Here is a 16,479-nt window from a genome sequence, read left to right as displayed (position 1 = left end):
GTTTCACTCAAATATTGCAGTATAATAATTTTACCTTGAAATTATACTCTTAAGTCTCATTTCTCCGAAACAAGTTGTAGTTTAATAACTGCAAATAAAGCAATTTGTAACAACCCTAAAAGTATACTATTAATATATCAAGTCAAGTAAAGGTGTAGTTTTTAAATGTCAGTCATGACTCATGAGTCACTACGTAAACAATACGAATTAACTTAAACATATAAACTGATTTAAAGTAATATTAAATAATAATATGTAATATTATGATTAAATTCAATGACAGCCGAATTATAGAAAAAATAGCTGAATTATTTTCGTTAGATAAGATTGTTTACTAAAAGATAATAGCCCAGTCATCATGATAATGTCCACATTAAGTTTTGCCATGCACATACTTGTCTCGTCTTATAAAGTGTTGGCCCCAGTTGGTCAATTATTAGAATACGTCCTGCCGTATCGCAACATGGCTGCAAAAGCAATAACTGGAAGTATCAATTTCAACACAAAACATTTAAAAAAAGGTACACATATGATTTCTAATTAGTATACAGTATAATTAATGTTGTAAGCTAAGTATGTTTTGCGATTAGTAATATAATTTTCTAGTGAAATACTATATTAGGTATTCTAATAATAAAATTCTAAGGTTATAATAACAAAGAAAAAATAATGATCTACACTGAACTAACAAAGAGCACGTAGTCTTCCTCCGCAAACGTAATTATGTTATTCACTTCTTAGCATGCCAATTATTGTTTGTATATAGGATGCTTAGATGAATCTGTAACTATTTATCTCAAAATTAAATTAATAAACTGATTGTAAGGAAAAGTTTTATGAATTAATGTGTAATTAAAATCTTTCCCCATTATCCTTTATTTTTATATATTTTACCGTTATCCAATGAATACAAATTTGTAGTACCTACCTATTTATAAAAAACAGTTTTTTAAAAGAAAAATCTTAAATTTGCTTAAATTTAATGTTTCTTAATCTTAAATTTAATGTTTCATGAATTCACCATTTTTAGAAACTACCTACGGTATCATTTTGTGTTCTTAAATAAGATCTATTTTCTAGGTGATCCTCTTCCACCTTACAATGGAAAATTAAGAATATACAATATGCGTTACTGTCCGTACGCTCAGCGCACGATTTTGGCGCTAAACGCGAAGCAAATCGACTATGAGGTGGTGAATATTAATCTCGTTGAAAAACCGGAATGGTTGATAAGGAAGAGTGCTTTGGGTAGGTAAGGCATTTGGTCTCTGTGGTTAAAATAATTTAATACAACCGGTTTATAGTGACCACGCAATTCAATTGAACACTCAAAAAAAGACAGATGGTCTAATGCAAGCTAGCGCTTCTATTCATCTTTCAAATATATTTATAAAGAACTGTAACTTTAATACAGCGCTAATAATAATTATAGCTCAGAAACTAAATTATATAAGTACATTATATCAGAAAATCTTTTTATTTAAGGTAAATGCTGTAATTCTTACAATTATATATGTTGACATAATTTGTTATTTGTCATAAAATGTATAACATAACATTAACGATCTCTCATCATGTAAAAGTTCTATAACTTATCGAATAATACATTCAAATTATAAATAAACTTGTAAGTACTATATAACTAATAGTGGTTTTTTTTAAGTTTACGTTATTTAACGAAAAATGTTAGACATGTTTCGATGAAGGAAGATTACGCTACATCGAAGATGTTGATGACGATTCGATTTCAAAGCGCCCTCACGATGTACTATCGTCAGGGCGCTTCGAAAGCTTTGTGTGATTATTTAATTAGGCAACCATTTGTTTTAATTCATATAAAATTATCTTAGCTAAAAGTCGTCGCATATATTCGTAGATGGTTAGAGAATTTGAGGTTGCAGATAATGAGATTTATGAATATATGGATAGAGAATAAAAGTATAGAAAGAATACCTCATTCGGGAACCGTAACAGCCTTTGAATGTCCCACTGCTGGGCTAAAGGCCTCCTCTCCTCTTTTCGAGGAGAAGGTTTGGAGAAGCCCGCATTGGAGAAGCGTGGTGGAGTAATTCACCACGCTGCTCCAATGCGGTTTGGTGGAATACACATGTGGCAGAATTTTAGTGAAATTAGACACGTGCAGGTTTCCTCACGATGTTTTCCTTCACCGTAAAGCACGTACACTATTACGGATATAAAGATTTGGACTTCCATAATAAATGTTTTGTCTATTTATAATATAATGTTTTATAATAAAAAACCTTCGAGCTTAATGTAATTAAACTTACCGATACCACCGTGTTTCATCCGGGTTTAATAATTTATCTTCAAAACTTATCAATTATTTCTCTAAAAAATATTATAGGTGAAATCTGAATAAAAAAACTTATATCGTTTATGATCGAAAATAAGTAGGTATCCGGCAAATTTGGCCGTATATAATATTGCGTTGTATTGTATAGTATCTTCCTATGAAACTTTTCATGCTTCGAAACGTTTTATTTATCTTAATTTATTAAATAAATATGTGATAAAATGATTTTATTTGTTTTAAATAATAATAAATTTGTAATGTGTTTTTATATTTTAATTTTATACATTATAAAGTTGAGTGCACATCGTTTTAAAAAATAAAATAAAAATCCCATTTAAATAAAATAAATATAACAATACATACTATATTATTAAATACTAATAAGTATCATATTTTTTTCTTTTATATTCTGAAGTAAATTTACCAAATTTCCAAATTATATTACAGGTAAGGTACCATCGATAGAAATAAAGGAAGATGTGTGCATCTACGAGAGTTTAATAACAGTAGAATATTTAGATGAGGTGTATCCTCAGCGACCGTTATTACCTAAGGATCCTGTCAAGAAAGCTTTTGACAAAATAACTGTCGAAACCACCGGAGCTGTAAGCATTTCCTCAAAGTACAATTAAAACTTTTGAAAGTAATTTTTCGTAAACCTGTTTGTTTTGTTGTGGTGTGTTTGTTTCTAGTAAAGGTTTTAGTGAACCTTAAGTCTATTGTATATTTTGAGAAATCTTTTATTTCTGGTCTGAAAACTGTTCTACAATATATTAAAGTATAATCCAAGCTGTTTTTCCGTCAAGTTGCATTAAAATAAAATAATTAGGTTTTATATGAAGTTGTAGATCAATTGATTTTTAAATAGTCAATTTAAGATTATTCATTGATTTATATTTCGTTCCTAGATTCAGACAATTTTCTTCAAAGCAGTTACAGCACCAGATACCATTACTGACGAGACAGTGAAAGCATATCATAGAGCTTTAAAGTTTATTGAGGATCAGTTAAAAAGTCGTGATACTACATTTTTGGGTGGAGCTGAGCCAGGTTATGCCGATTATATGATTTGGCCGTGGTTTGAAAGGGTGCAGGGCTATAAAAATGGTGATCATCGAATCAAAATAGATCCACTTAAATATCCATTATTGGTTTGTATTTTTTGTTTTCTTAATAAACTGGTTTATAACTAAAACCGCACTATATATACCTACATTTCTTATTTTTTATCTACATTTATTAAATGTACTAAAATACAATTTACATTGGGATTTTAGTTTAATTTGGGATTTTTTTATCATAATTACTTTGCATTTTTTATTTCAGATGCAGTATATAGATAACATGCTTAAAGATCCAGCAGTGAGTCAGTATCTAATACCTAATGACATTATGGAGAAATTTGTCAATGGCTACAAACTTGGATGTCCTAATTATGAGCTACTTAATGAAAATTAATTACTTGATATTACACATTTAAAAATGGCAAAAACAAATGAACCACACTTTAATATAGCATTGTATCAATATATAATATATATATATTAAATAATTTGGGTTATTTGTTGATAGCATAATTATTCAAGGCCATCATAACATTATACATTAAATAACTCGATCGATTTGTTTTATAATTTCCTGGTCGACGAGGACGACGATTGTCGTCTCGTAGGTCATCATTCGATATCCCCGATTCCACGAACCGAACATTCTCCACCGCAAGCTTTGGATCTTAGTTATGCTGCGGCGGACACCTGAAAGTTTTTGTGACCAAACGGGCGTCGCGGTAGAGGGCCATTGATCGTACGACATCAGCATAAAGGCGGTGAAATTATACCCTCGATCCCCCGAGATTTAGTTTACGCATGGCACCTCCTACCTTCGGATCCGGAAGAAGATAAATCTCTCCTATCTTTTTGAAGCCCCAGTGACTGTCCAAGGTCCAAACCTAGATGTTTGAGTCACATAGTTTAGAATTCTAGACCAACAAATCAGAATAAAGCATACAGAGGTACAAGGTACATGGGCCTGTACATATTGTACTTTATGATTCTAAAATTTAAAAAAAAGCCTAGATTCTGAATCATCTATGATTAGGGTGCAAACTTACAATTCATAACTTATAATTCATCTTGTGCTCAATGGCGAAGGACAACATCGTGAGGAAAGCTGCATATGTATAAATTTCTTCTTCCACATGTGTATCTACCAACCATATACAGAAGTAAGGACCTCTTCAAAAGAAATATGTTACTTTACTTTTTTGTCTCTAAAATATAGTCAGGATTTTTACTTACTTATCTTATCACCATTTGAGTAGAAAATGTGCTTTTCTGGTTTAACATTTTGTTTACATGTCCGTTTATGTATTTTTTTATAAACAAAGTTATTTTTACTATCTAAAGTGATATTTGTATTATATTATTTATTTGATTGTTATTTTGAAATTGTATATGTATGTTAAAAACATTATATTTTTCTTAAAATTGATTTAGATATTTTAAAGTAAACATAAATTTCAGAATTTAGGTCAAGATAACCAAACTGACTTAATCAGCAGTACATGTCGTTTGAGTGTCACTGAAAATATAAACAACGTAAACATCTTATTCGTAATGATCTATCATTTTAGTAAATAAAAATATACAGCTACAACTATTGTTTTATTTATGTACATTAAAATATTATTATTTTTCAATATTTAGGCAAGGAAATTTGTATAATTTTCTATTCATTGTCTTAATATTTATTTTACTAAACGAGTTAATTAGATAATGGATACTTCCATTCTAAGCATTTACTAATTACATTAATAAATAAATTACACCTTATTTTACTATTAGTCTTTTAAAAGTAATGAAATTACTTCAATAAACCGTAATTAGAAACTGCATGTATTTGTTAACACTTGCACTGCCAACCTGAATTATACTACATTCGTGATGTAGGTAGTTAGGTAGTGATGTTAGCACCACTTATTTATATGGGTCAATATCAATAACCCTTAATTTTGACAATCGGAATAAAAACCACGAACAGATGTTGGTTGTTTTATATATGGCCTTTTTGCGAAATATTAAACTTTAGCCATTCAGCACAAATAGATTATTTTTTAAATGGCAAAATTTAGTTTAATTTTATTCAAAAATGTACTTTGGCACTTTTAGCACCAGCCTACAAAATTATTCAAGGCCTATATACTTTTAATGTAGACTGATTAAGTATGTAGTTTATTATTAAAATTTTATAAATAGTTATGCTATTGAAAATGAAACTACGACTCATTTATTAAAGAATTTAATCGGAACACTCATTTTAAGTATCATCAGAGTTTCAGAAAAACTTGTCGAAACTCGTCAATGATTGTAACTAAAAAAAAAAACTTGATGAAAGAAGAAAAGACACATTTATAATACCTATTGTAAATTTTATACAAGAAAATGAGATGTCAACAAAATTGCATAATGTCAAAAGAAACATACAATTGCTTGCATCATCACCATTTGAATACAAAAATGTTTGTCTTATAATAATTACAAATAGATGTCAAAAAAAAACTTAAGATAATAAATTTCATGTCATATTCCTAATTATTAAATATTATTACAGCTAACAATATATTAAGTTGACTACACATAGAGATAAAAACTAATTATAAATACAATTTGTATTCTTATTCATAATTAAATCTATGTGTTATTAAAATCAGTCATTGATCAATTAAATCTAATTTGTTTTGTATTTGGCTGCAGCATTTTCTAGTTTGGAAGTAATGACTTTTAAATCTGTATTTTTATCCAATTTTAAATAAGTAGTGTTTCTAATATCATGTAGTTTAATCCACTCAGGAGCCTCTTCTGTTATCAGTTTAATGTCTTTGTGTAAATCACTAGCAGAGACATTAGACTTAAAACTGCTGTCTAGTTTAGACAGAACAACATTCAGCGCTAAAACATTTTTTCTTTCCGTAACAAAAATGTTTCTCAAGGTCCTAGCAAGATCAGGAAGTCTACTATAGGTTAAATAGTTTTGCTCATATTCAGTAGATCTTGTCATAGCTTCAAGGGCTTTAGCTGCTTGTTTAGCCTTTACTTTCTCTAATAAAGCGGTTGGCAAATTGCGAAGTGCCGGATTTAAGATTTGTACTCCACTTGTTGATTGACTTGCTTGTGTTGAAATATTTCTTGTAACTGGAGTATCATTTATTCCTGTTACAGCTTTTTCTTGTTCAGTTAAGCCTCTTGCTTTGGCCTGTGCAAGTTTCTCCAGTGCCCTTTCCATCTTTGTGTTACATTTAAACAATTCCCTTGCTTTGGCAAGAACATCTTGAGCTGAAGAATATTTCTCAGTATTAGGCATTTCAGGCAACTTGGCACATTCTATTTCTGGAATTTTTTCCAGGTCAAACTCAGGATGCCAACGAACCAATTTGTTATCTGGTATATCAATTGGTGGGTCAAGAGATGCCAAGAATTGGGCATGATGCTTCTTAACCACTTGTAAGAGTGTATCATAGAAATATCTTCGTCGTTCTAGTTGTACTAGAGGATTAATCATTTTGATGTCATTCGGGAAATTAGGAGAAATTATCAATTCAAATGTGTCTTTGTGGGATGATGTACTGAAATTTTTCACTTTCTGGACTTCAAAATTGTAGAAATCTGGAACTAAATGCTTTATTTGAGCCAAATGTTTCTCAGAAAATGTTCTTTTAAGCATTTCTTGTACAGATGGCTTCAGTTTGCTAAAAGTTATCTTTTCCTTCCTATTATATAGAAGTGTGACAGCTGTTTCCATGCTACGGAATAACTCAGCTAAAAACCTATAGTGATGAGGTAGATTTAAGCTAGGAGTAGAAGATGCAAGAGATGCATGTCGTATGTATGCTGGTACCTGCAATTATATTAATTTATTAAAATCTAGTGTTAAACATTTGAAAAACTTTTATTTCTTGGAACTATGATTTAAAATTAATTGAATTCCAATTACATATATAACAAACCTTGCTGGGGCTCTTGATAGGGCTGACAACTACTTTTCTAGGAGATAGAAAAAGCCTCTGTTGAGAAACTTCTGTAATTGTTTCCTTCTTAGGTGACATCAAATCATTGCGAATTATTGATTTCTTGCTTGGACTACAATGATACAGAACAATTGTTAGATTAAAAAATTATGTATATTAAAGTAGACTAATAAATAAAATCCGTACCTCTGGGGGACATCCACATCAATTGATTTAAATTCTTTCAGATTTTTCTTTTCAGTTGTATCTTTGAGCTGTTGAATACCTTTGCTAAGACGATCCGCCGTTGCTCTTAGTTCAGCTAGTCTACTACTTCCCGTTAACCTCTTTTTGATATCACCAAGGCTTAGCTCTTTTCTAGCCAAATCAACACTTTGAATTTTGGAGGGGTCATTATTTTTAACAATATTTGCAGCGTTTACTTTTTTTGAAAAAGCCTCTACATTCTTTGGATTCTCCGCTAAGTTATTCTTTCCTGCTGCTTCAGATACATTTACGTTTTGTTTTAATTCTGAATTGATTTTATTAGAGATTGCATTCGACTGTTTAATATTGGTGTTCAATTTATCTTTTACTGTACCTTGTTCAAAGTTCTTTGGTATAAGATTTTTCTTAGATTTTGTAGCACATTCTGTCGTACGATCGATGTGGGCAATTTTGTGTTTAGAACTTACGATATCATCGGTAGCTGGTCTCTTCCTACTATTAAAAAAAGTTGTAAGTGTTGTTTGAGACATTGCTTATGATAATTTATATAAAATGAATACTATTTTATACGGATTAAAAATATCTGATTTCCCTCCAAAATTCGTTACAACATTAAACGTACAGTATTCTGTCAAATTGACTGTCAAAGTCAAACGAAGCGAAATCCTAGTTTTTTTTTATTAAACAGTGTCAGATGCAGACCTACAGCGTTGATCTTAAAAACATTTTAAATTATTATATGTCCTATTAAAAATACATATATAATATTCCGATTTATCTTTTCATGTTACAACTTTAACTATAAATTATGCTAACTAATCATTAATACCTTGATAAAATCTTTATTTTAAAAATATAGTTTTATACAAAATAAAAAAATTAAATATGATTTTAAATAAAGTATAAAATATCATAATTACTTTAGTTTACTTTATACTTTATTGTACGCCACAAAGAGTTAAAAATACAAAACATACATACAACAAATAAAAGCATACGATTTTGGCGACGCTACATAGTGATCTCTTCCAGGCAACCAACGATGTTAGTAATAACTCAGGATATGAGGTAGGTGGTGCTGTATAATAATAAATAAAATAACATTAATCTATGATTTAACCAAACAAATAAATAAATGTAAATATAAAATACGTATATCAATAAATAAAATATATTATCAATACATATAAAATTACAAGTATATAATATACATATTCATACATATCTTTCTTATTATATATAACATTTTTATGAGACTATATATAAACTATTTAAGCATCTTAAAAGCAGTTATTGACAATAATTTGATGTTTAATAATTATGTAAACAAATAAATCAATTTAATTTAAAGCAGCTGAATTACGTAATTCACAATATAGCTTAAGTTGTTTCTTTTTCTCATAATGATGACTTCATTGACCAATTATCAAAAGCAGTAAACGAACTAAAATAATTTTCAAATGTGAAAGAAGATGTCTCCTAAGCCAATTCTTGTGAAAACTGAAAATCAAAAGAGTATTATATTAACACCAAGTAGAATAGTAAGTCGACCCGATAATCTTGAAGGCGGTGAAGAAACTGAAATAGCTGCACAAATATTAGTGCCCCAAGAAGGTGGATGGGGTTGGATTGTAGTTGCGGCTTCATTTTTAAGTGTTTTTATATTAGATGGAGTAACCTTCACTTTTGGGAGTTTGATAAAAGATATGTCGAACGATTTTAATATTTCAGATTCTTTTATAGCTTTTGTGAACTCTTTGGCAATAGCGATTTATTTTATTGCAGGTCCTATGGCTTCCGCATTTATCAATCGTTTTGGTTTTAGATCTTGTATAATGTCGGGATCTGTACTTAGCTCGTTATCTTTGTTCATTTCTTATTTTTCAACCAACTATCCATCACTTTGTTTATTTTATGGCTGTTTCGCAGGCTTTGGCTACTGTCTAATTAATATGGCAGCCGGTCTTGTTGTAGGATTCTATTTTGAAAAGTTACGTTCGCTAGCGTTGGCTATAGCAACATGTGGTTCAAGTATAGGTATCATGGTATTTTATCCATTAAACACCTACTTGGTCAAATTAGCTGGATGGCGAACTGTTACACTATTGCACTCCGGGCTTCTTGGTATAACTTACTTTTTGGGTATGACCTTCCAACCCTTACTCTCATTTACAGTTGCGAAGACAACAGAGGACCCTACACGTACTGTTACCTATTTACCAAGTTTATCAACTGCTGCAGTACGTCCCATGGTGTCTCGTACCAAGGCTGAAGGACTAGTGCCCACAGCTACCGAACGCTTATTTTGTGCCGTTTCAAATTTGAATTTTCCAACTGCAGCTGCTGTAGTAGATGACAATAAATTTACATCAGATGCTCAACCTGGTCCGTCAACGGGAGCAGTATCTAAATTAACATTAACTGCAAATGCTCCTCAGGGTGGTATTAGTCCTAGACAGTTAAAACAATTTCAGTCTATTATGTCAAGAACAAGTATTCAAGATAAAAAGACCATTGAAATAACAGTAACTGTAGAACCGCCTAAAAAAACTGGTTGTTGCGGTCGTTTATGTAATTGGGATCAACATGTACCCCAATCTCGCCCAATGTATCGAGATGATGTATTTTACGATGGCAAATTAGATAAACTTCCAGTTTACCAAAAAAGTAAGATGACAACAGAAACATCCAAAACTGGTTTAGAATATCAGTTGGCCGTCTCCAGAGCAGCAACAGCTATAGACTTACGAGAAAGAAGAGGAGTATTTACAACAGCTGCTAGAAGAGTGCTTGCAACAATGATGGACCCTAAACTATTGAAGAAAAAATCATTTTTGTGTTTATGCTTTGCTGGCATGTTAATTTATGTAGGGTTTTTAGTTCCTTATGTATACATACAAGAGAAAAATATTGAAGCTGGCCTAGATCCCCAGCATTGTTCTTTATTTGTGAGTGTTATAGGCTTTTCTAATGCTGCAGGCAGGTTGATATTAGGGGCTGTCGCCTGTTATTTTGATCCGCTATATGTGTATGTATTTGCTATGTTAATATCGGGAATCAGCACGATGGCTTCAAACTTGTCATTTAGTTTATATTATCAATATTTGTATTGTTTTATTTTTGGTTTCTTTGTTTCAAGTGTTGCTTCTTTAAGAAGTATGGTATTAGTAACTTTGTATGGGCTGGATAATTTAACAAATGCTACAGGGATTGTTTTATTGTTTCAGGGCATTGGTAGTTTAATTAGCACTCCAGTTGCAGGTGTACTTAAAAATGTATATGGATTCACGGTGTCCTTTTATATTGCTGGAATATTTATAACGATCGGTGGTCTTATTCTATTGCCCGTCAAAGGAATGTCTTTCAAAGAACAAAAACGAACTTTACCAACAGTTCAAACTTAAGAAATTGATGTCAAATATAACTTTAAGCAAGTATAATAAACAGGGCTACTATTTATATTCGAGTATTATTTTTTAATAATTTATTCTTTATGATTCTATTTGTATTTATTAATTATAATTACAAATTTGAAATCAATAAGTTATTTAGATTAGATATCCTGAGCATAAATTGAGATAAATCTATTTACTTTTTTAAAATCTATCTATTTTACTATTTTAATAACTTAAATAGATTTATTAATATTTTAAAATAGAAAAACTAAAATATAAATAAAAACTATTAATAAAAGACACCTTTTATGTTTTTTTACATATTTATAAGAATTAATAATGTAATTACATTGATTAATATTATTTTTTGAACCTGAAAATATAGATGCTGTTACATTTACAAAGTTTTATTTTATAATTAGGTATATAATATATATTTTAGTATATTACAAGGTCAATTTCTCTTTCGAATTGGAAAGTAAGAACTATGCGTATATGGCTCATACCAAAGATCTATGTATTTAGCATAAGGTTTATAGTAAATAAATCGAATTTTAAATAATCATTATTATTAAAACTAATCTGCTTGTTTTTTTTATATATAAAAACATTATTTATACATAGGTTTGAAACAATTTCTAATAAAGAATAGGATAGTTAAAACATATTTTATCTATGAATATTTTTTTGCCGGTAACACTAGAGCGGTTCATGTTCGAGCGCATTTTGTTCTGTCTGAAACCGGCCGCCATACTCAAACAAAAAGATTGAGATGAAAAGATAAATTTATTTATATTGGAACTTATTGAAAGTGTTTTAATTTACTAAATGAGTTCTAAATCAGATGTAAACAGAAGGGTACTCGCCATTCAGGCGAAAAAGAAAAGGCATAAACTCGGAAAGAAGAAAAATCGTGAGGAAGACCACGGCGCTGGTGGACAAGGAAACGGGCTGCGCAATCAAAATCAGAATCGTCTTGAACCGACACATAGTTCTTCTAATGAAACGATTGAGGAGGACGAAGACGAGCAATATGCCAGTGACGACGAAGAACAAGAAGACAGCGCCGACTACTGTAAGGGTGGATACCATCCTGTCAAAATTGGAGACCTATTCCTGAATCGCTACCACGTCACTAGGAAGTTGGGTTGGGGTCATTTTTCTACAGTGTGGCTGTGTTGGGATCTCGTTGACAAGCGATTTGTCGCCTTGAAAGTTGTTAAGTCTGCGCCTCATTTTACAGAAACAGCTTTAGATGAAATCAAAATATTGAAAGCTGTTCGTGACAGTGATCCAACGGATCCCAAGAGAAATAAAACGGTTCAATTGCTTAATGATTTTAAAATTACAGGGGTGAATGGAACACATGTGTGTATGGTGTTTGAAGTCCTAGGGCATCACCTGTTAAAATTGATACTAAAGTCTAATTATAGAGGCATTCCCCGTGAAAATGTGAAAACTATTATACGCCAAGTACTGGAAGGCTTAGATTACCTCCATACTAAATGTAAAATAATTCATACGGATATTAAACCTGAAAATGTGTTAGTGTGTGTTGATGAAGCATATATTCGTAAATTGGCAGCTGAAGCTACTGAGCTACATTCCTTGGGGCTCAGATTACCCCATTCCTTGATCAGCACTGCACCAAAGGAATTTCAGGAACAGGTTGTCACAGGTAAAATGAGTAGAAATAAAAAGAAGAAGTTAAAGAAAAAAGCTAAACGTCAATCAATGCTTCTTAAAAAACAAATGGAACAAATAGAAGAAATGGAAGAACAAAAAAAGACGGGTAATAATAGTGAGTCGGCACCCATGTCCCAAGATAATGATGACTCTCCCCAAACACCAGAGGAAGTTAGTGTAATAGAAAACACGCGCTCTGAGAATGACACTAACATAAATGGGTGTAATGATATGCAAAGAACAGACGATGATGTTTTCGATACTGATGCTGAGGCAGTTCAGGTCAGAAGTAAGCAGTATGGATGTGGAGATGATCCTAGCACTCCTATGTCAGAAGGGGAGATGACAGATACTCCACCTTCCTTTAATTCACAAAACAAAGGTAAAACATTAGAAAAAAAACCTGACCCTGCATTTGATGTGTGTGAAGTGGAGGTTAAAATAGCAGACTTAGGTAATGCCTGTTGGGTTCATCGACACTTTACTGAAGATATCCAAACAAGACAGTATCGTTCCCTAGAAGTTTTACTTAGTGCAGGTTATGGTACATCTGCCGATATATGGAGCACAGCCTGCATGGCCTTTGAATTAGCTACTGGAGATTATCTTTTTGAGCCACACTCAGGAGATGGGTATAGTCGTGATGAAGATCATCTGGCTCACATTATTGAGCTTCTTGGAGACATTCCTAAAAGAATTGCGGCATCAGGAAAATATTCAAAAATATTTTTCAATAAAAAAGGTGAACTAAGAAATATCACTGGGCTAAAACCATGGGGCTTAGTATCTGTTCTCACTGAAAAGTATGAGTGGAGTCTAAGGGATGCAGAGGAATTTGCTGATTTTCTGAAGCCTATGCTGGACTTTGACCCTAATCGGCGAGCCACTGCTTATGAGTGCCTTCAGCACCCTTGGTTGAAGCAAATAAAGCTAGAACAAAATGAGTCTGAGGAATAATTGCTCTCTGTCATAGTGTGAATGCTGTTTACATGTTCATAAAATCAGTAGTGTCAACATACTAAGTATTTCAGTGTTTTATGTTTTAATCAAAGTTTATTTATGGAATTGTTTGTGAATAGTTTAATTTGTATCTAGATTGTTTTATTAGCAATTCTTGATTTCAGAATTAAATTGTGTGCAAATAGAGGAAAGATGCTGAATAATTAATAAATTAGAGATTCTTTTTTGACGGTAGCAATGTATATAATACACCTGCTGCTCAAATAAGTAGCATCAACTTAGATTGGCATTTAAAAGTCTACAAATTTCCAAAATTGTACAGATAGCTGTAGTAAAAATTGTGATGTATGATGACATATAGACAATATAGGTTTGATCACATTCAAAAAAACATTTAGAATTAAATACTTAACATAGTTATATGCACTAAACACCACCTAGTATGTGAGAACCTATGCAAGTCATGCATGCATACTGTAGCCATTCTGGTAGTAAGTATGTTCACATAGATTAAGTTTGTCTTTTATCACTATCACAAAAATCTCATAATGTAAACTTAGAGGTAAGACAGTATTTGTAAAGCCACATTTCTGAGACTGCCTTTTTATATTTGAATGGGTCACTTGAAATTATAAATGGTTGCAATCAACTGTTGTTGAGAGGCAGTGAGACAGTGACTCTAAACCAGTTAATAGTTATATTATTTACCATAGATCCCAATTTACATGACCATAATTTGTATTAATTATATCTGCAAATTTACATAAATAAAATTACGAAACGAGCTTGTTACGGTCGATTTTTACTGAACTCCTTTAAAACGTAAATAACACCAATTTGAATTAGTGATCATATTGGTTGTTAATTTTATAATCTAAGCATGATACATAAATGTCAACATGTATGGTTTCAATACAGGTGAGGCAGGAAGTATCAAAGAATAGATTGTAGCTACCAACCTTTTTATAAATACATATGGCTATTATAGGAAGACCACAATTATCAATTTCATCTGAATTCAAATTAAATTGAAACTTTTATATGCATATGTAATTTTTTTACTACCATAGATGTCTATGAGTAAATATCAATAGGCTTACTCTTATCAAAAATAATATTATAATGCGAAAGTAAGTCTCAAATATGAGGCTTCATCACAATTTAACCAATTAACATAAATTATGAAATATGTCTAGGACCTGGATAAAGACAGATGGATTCACGATGAACAGGTAATTATTTTAAAATGTAATTTAAAAGTTTATTGGTACAGACCTCGAAAGACAATTCACATCTGGAATGAACTACAACACTTAAGTTGAAATTTTTTACTAGAATCTGCAGATTTCGGAAACTTTTTTTAAATTATAGGTAGGTGGACGAGAAAATGGGCCACCTGATGGTAAGTGGTCATTAACGCCCATAGAGATTGGCAATGTTAGAAATGTTAACCATCGCTTACATCGCCAATGCGCCACCAATCTTGGGAACTAAGATGTCATGTCCCTTGTCCCTGTTATTACATTACTTATATTGGGCTATAGTAAATTACAAAACAAGAATTAAGTAAATGAGGACGTGATTTATAAGAGAAGGATTTAAAGCTAAACTCGTCGAGGTAGTGATTAAGCTTAAATTTCTTCAATGCCTAAAGTAAGATTAATTTTAAACACCAATTTAATATAAGCATAGAAAAAGTATTCACTAAAGGCTGCTGAACAATTATTTTGTTCTTAAAAATTACGCTTGTGTACAAAGTATATATATAATTACATTTAATTCAATGCCGAATGATTTCTTTCTATCATTCTATGGAATGTAGGTATGTAATATTCAATTTTGTTAGTTTTAACCACATTCTCGAAGACCGAAGTCGCCTTTAATCGACAGATGGCGCTATCCACGTAAAAAATAATATTAAACGACAGATGCAAAGACCTAAGAATTGTAAATAAAACAAAACAAGGAAAATATTTAAAGTTACCTAGAGTATTAGTCGAAACGTAAGCGTAATATTTATTAATTTTAATTCTTTCTAATGTATTAGTTTCGACATTTAGTAATAGATGGCACTCTTAGCTAGGCATATTATATAAAAAATATAATAATAGAATATCACATCAGTAACTCATAACTCTATAAATGCCATCATAGGATGGAAGTGAGCTATTTCAAAATGGAATAAAGTTATTAGGTACCTATATTATAAAAAAAGGTTTTGTAGGTTTTTTGTTGCAGAACCCGCAGAATTAGAATCGCTTAAAAATAATAGAATAATTTGTGATTCTAAATTGTATTGTTATATTGCCACTTAAAATATTATTCATGATCTTGAAACCTACATATCTCTTACCATGCCTTTTTAAATTTCGATTAATAATCATATAAATTAATTAATATGCTTATTTCACTCCTTGGTAGTAATATTCACGTAAAACGTAAGTGTGAAATGAGAGCCAAGTTCAATAATCAGTACTGAAATTTATAAAACTAAAACAACATAGAATATGTTATAACAACTTAAAATATCAATAATATTAACTGGGATTTAGTATTAATTATTATTTCAATATTAAGCAAACATCAATGGTGTAAGATCATTTCTTATAAATCATTATTATTATTAATAAAGTTATAAATACGAAAGTCTGTAGACTATACTCTTAGTTATAAGTAAGTACTAAAATTGAATTTTTGGATTAAAAAAAATTTAAGTGGTATTCCATTCGTTATATATTCACGTGAAGACCTTAAAATCCAGATAAAGACCGGCTGTCATCAGTTCTGATTACTGATTCTTACATTACAGGCACTGTAAGTGAGTGTTCCTAATAGAATCAATTAATTGAAAAATTATAATAAAATGATAAAAATTTACTAGTTTCTGATTTATT

At 30.9% G+C, this 16,479-nt stretch overlaps 4 protein-coding genes across 4 annotated transcripts; 3 read left to right on the top strand and 1 right to left on the bottom strand.

Moving 5' to 3' along the window:
- On the top strand, window positions 1-4,969 carry LOC126774231 (pyrimidodiazepine synthase-like). Its single transcript, XM_050495653.1, has 5 exons — window positions 1-521; window positions 1,081-1,248; window positions 2,762-2,919; window positions 3,223-3,465; window positions 3,641-4,969. Exons 1-5 carry the CDS (start codon window positions 359-361, stop codon window positions 3,770-3,772), a joined length of 864 nt encoding a protein of 287 aa, XP_050351610.1. The 5' UTR covers window positions 1-358; the 3' UTR covers window positions 3,773-4,969.
- A 641-nt stretch (window positions 4,970-5,610) lies between these two features.
- On the bottom strand, window positions 5,611-8,158 carry LOC126774188 (DNA replication factor Cdt1). Its single transcript, XM_050495589.1, has 3 exons — window positions 7,524-8,158; window positions 7,317-7,449; window positions 5,611-7,207 (listed from the first exon to the last, which is right to left on the bottom strand). The coding sequence occupies exons 1-3, from the start codon at window positions 8,072-8,074 to the stop codon at window positions 6,041-6,043; spliced, it is 1,851 nt and encodes a 616-aa protein (XP_050351546.1). The 5' UTR covers window positions 8,075-8,158; the 3' UTR covers window positions 5,611-6,040.
- An 858-nt stretch (window positions 8,159-9,016) lies between these two features.
- Window positions 9,017-10,948, top strand: LOC126774530 (monocarboxylate transporter 6-like). Its single transcript, XM_050496095.1, has one exon. It carries the CDS (start codon window positions 9,017-9,019, stop codon window positions 10,946-10,948), a length of 1,932 nt encoding a protein of 643 aa, XP_050352052.1.
- A 707-nt stretch (window positions 10,949-11,655) lies between these two features.
- LOC126774193 (SRSF protein kinase 3) lies at window positions 11,656-14,377 on the top strand. Its single transcript, XM_050495596.1, has one exon. It carries the CDS (start codon window positions 11,768-11,770, stop codon window positions 13,580-13,582), a length of 1,815 nt encoding a protein of 604 aa, XP_050351553.1. The 5' UTR covers window positions 11,656-11,767; the 3' UTR covers window positions 13,583-14,377.
- The last annotated feature ends 2,102 nt before the right edge of the window (window positions 14,378-16,479 follow it).

Source organism: Nymphalis io, chromosome 16 (assembly GCF_905147045.1).
Source record: "Nymphalis io chromosome 16, ilAglIoxx1.1, whole genome shotgun sequence".
NCBI classification, from domain to species: Eukaryota; Metazoa; Arthropoda; class Insecta; order Lepidoptera; family Nymphalidae; genus Nymphalis; species Nymphalis io.
The sequence above is the reverse complement of the archived record's forward strand: the minus strand, read 5'-3'. Positions and strand labels throughout refer to the sequence as shown.

Coding starts and splice junctions, on each gene's coding strand:
- LOC126774193 (XM_050495596.1), top strand. CDS start 11,768: ATGAGTTCTAAATCAGATGTAAACAGAAGGGTACTCGCCATTCAGGCG.
- LOC126774231 (XM_050495653.1), top strand. CDS start 359: ATGATAATGTCCACATTAAGTTTTGCCATGCACATACTTGTCTCGTCT. Junction 1,249..2,761: donor GATAAGGAAGAGTGCTTTGG/GTAGGTAAGGCA, acceptor ATTATATTACAG/GTAAGGTACCATCGATAGAA. Junction 2,920..3,222: donor CTGTCGAAACCACCGGAGCT/GTAAGCATTTCC, acceptor TTTCGTTCCTAG/ATTCAGACAATTTTCTTCAA.
- LOC126774530 (XM_050496095.1), top strand. CDS start 9,017: ATGTCTCCTAAGCCAATTCTTGTGAAAACTGAAAATCAAAAGAGTATT.
- LOC126774188 (XM_050495589.1), bottom strand. CDS start 8,074: ATGTCTCAAACAACACTTACAACTTTTTTTAATAGTAGGAAGAGACCA. Junction 7,450..7,523: donor GATGTGGATGTCCCCCAGAG/GTACGGATTTTA, acceptor GTATCATTGTAG/TCCAAGCAAGAAATCAATAA. Junction 7,208..7,316: donor CTATCAAGAGCCCCAGCAAG/GTTTGTTATATA, acceptor ATATAATTGCAG/GTACCAGCATACATACGACA.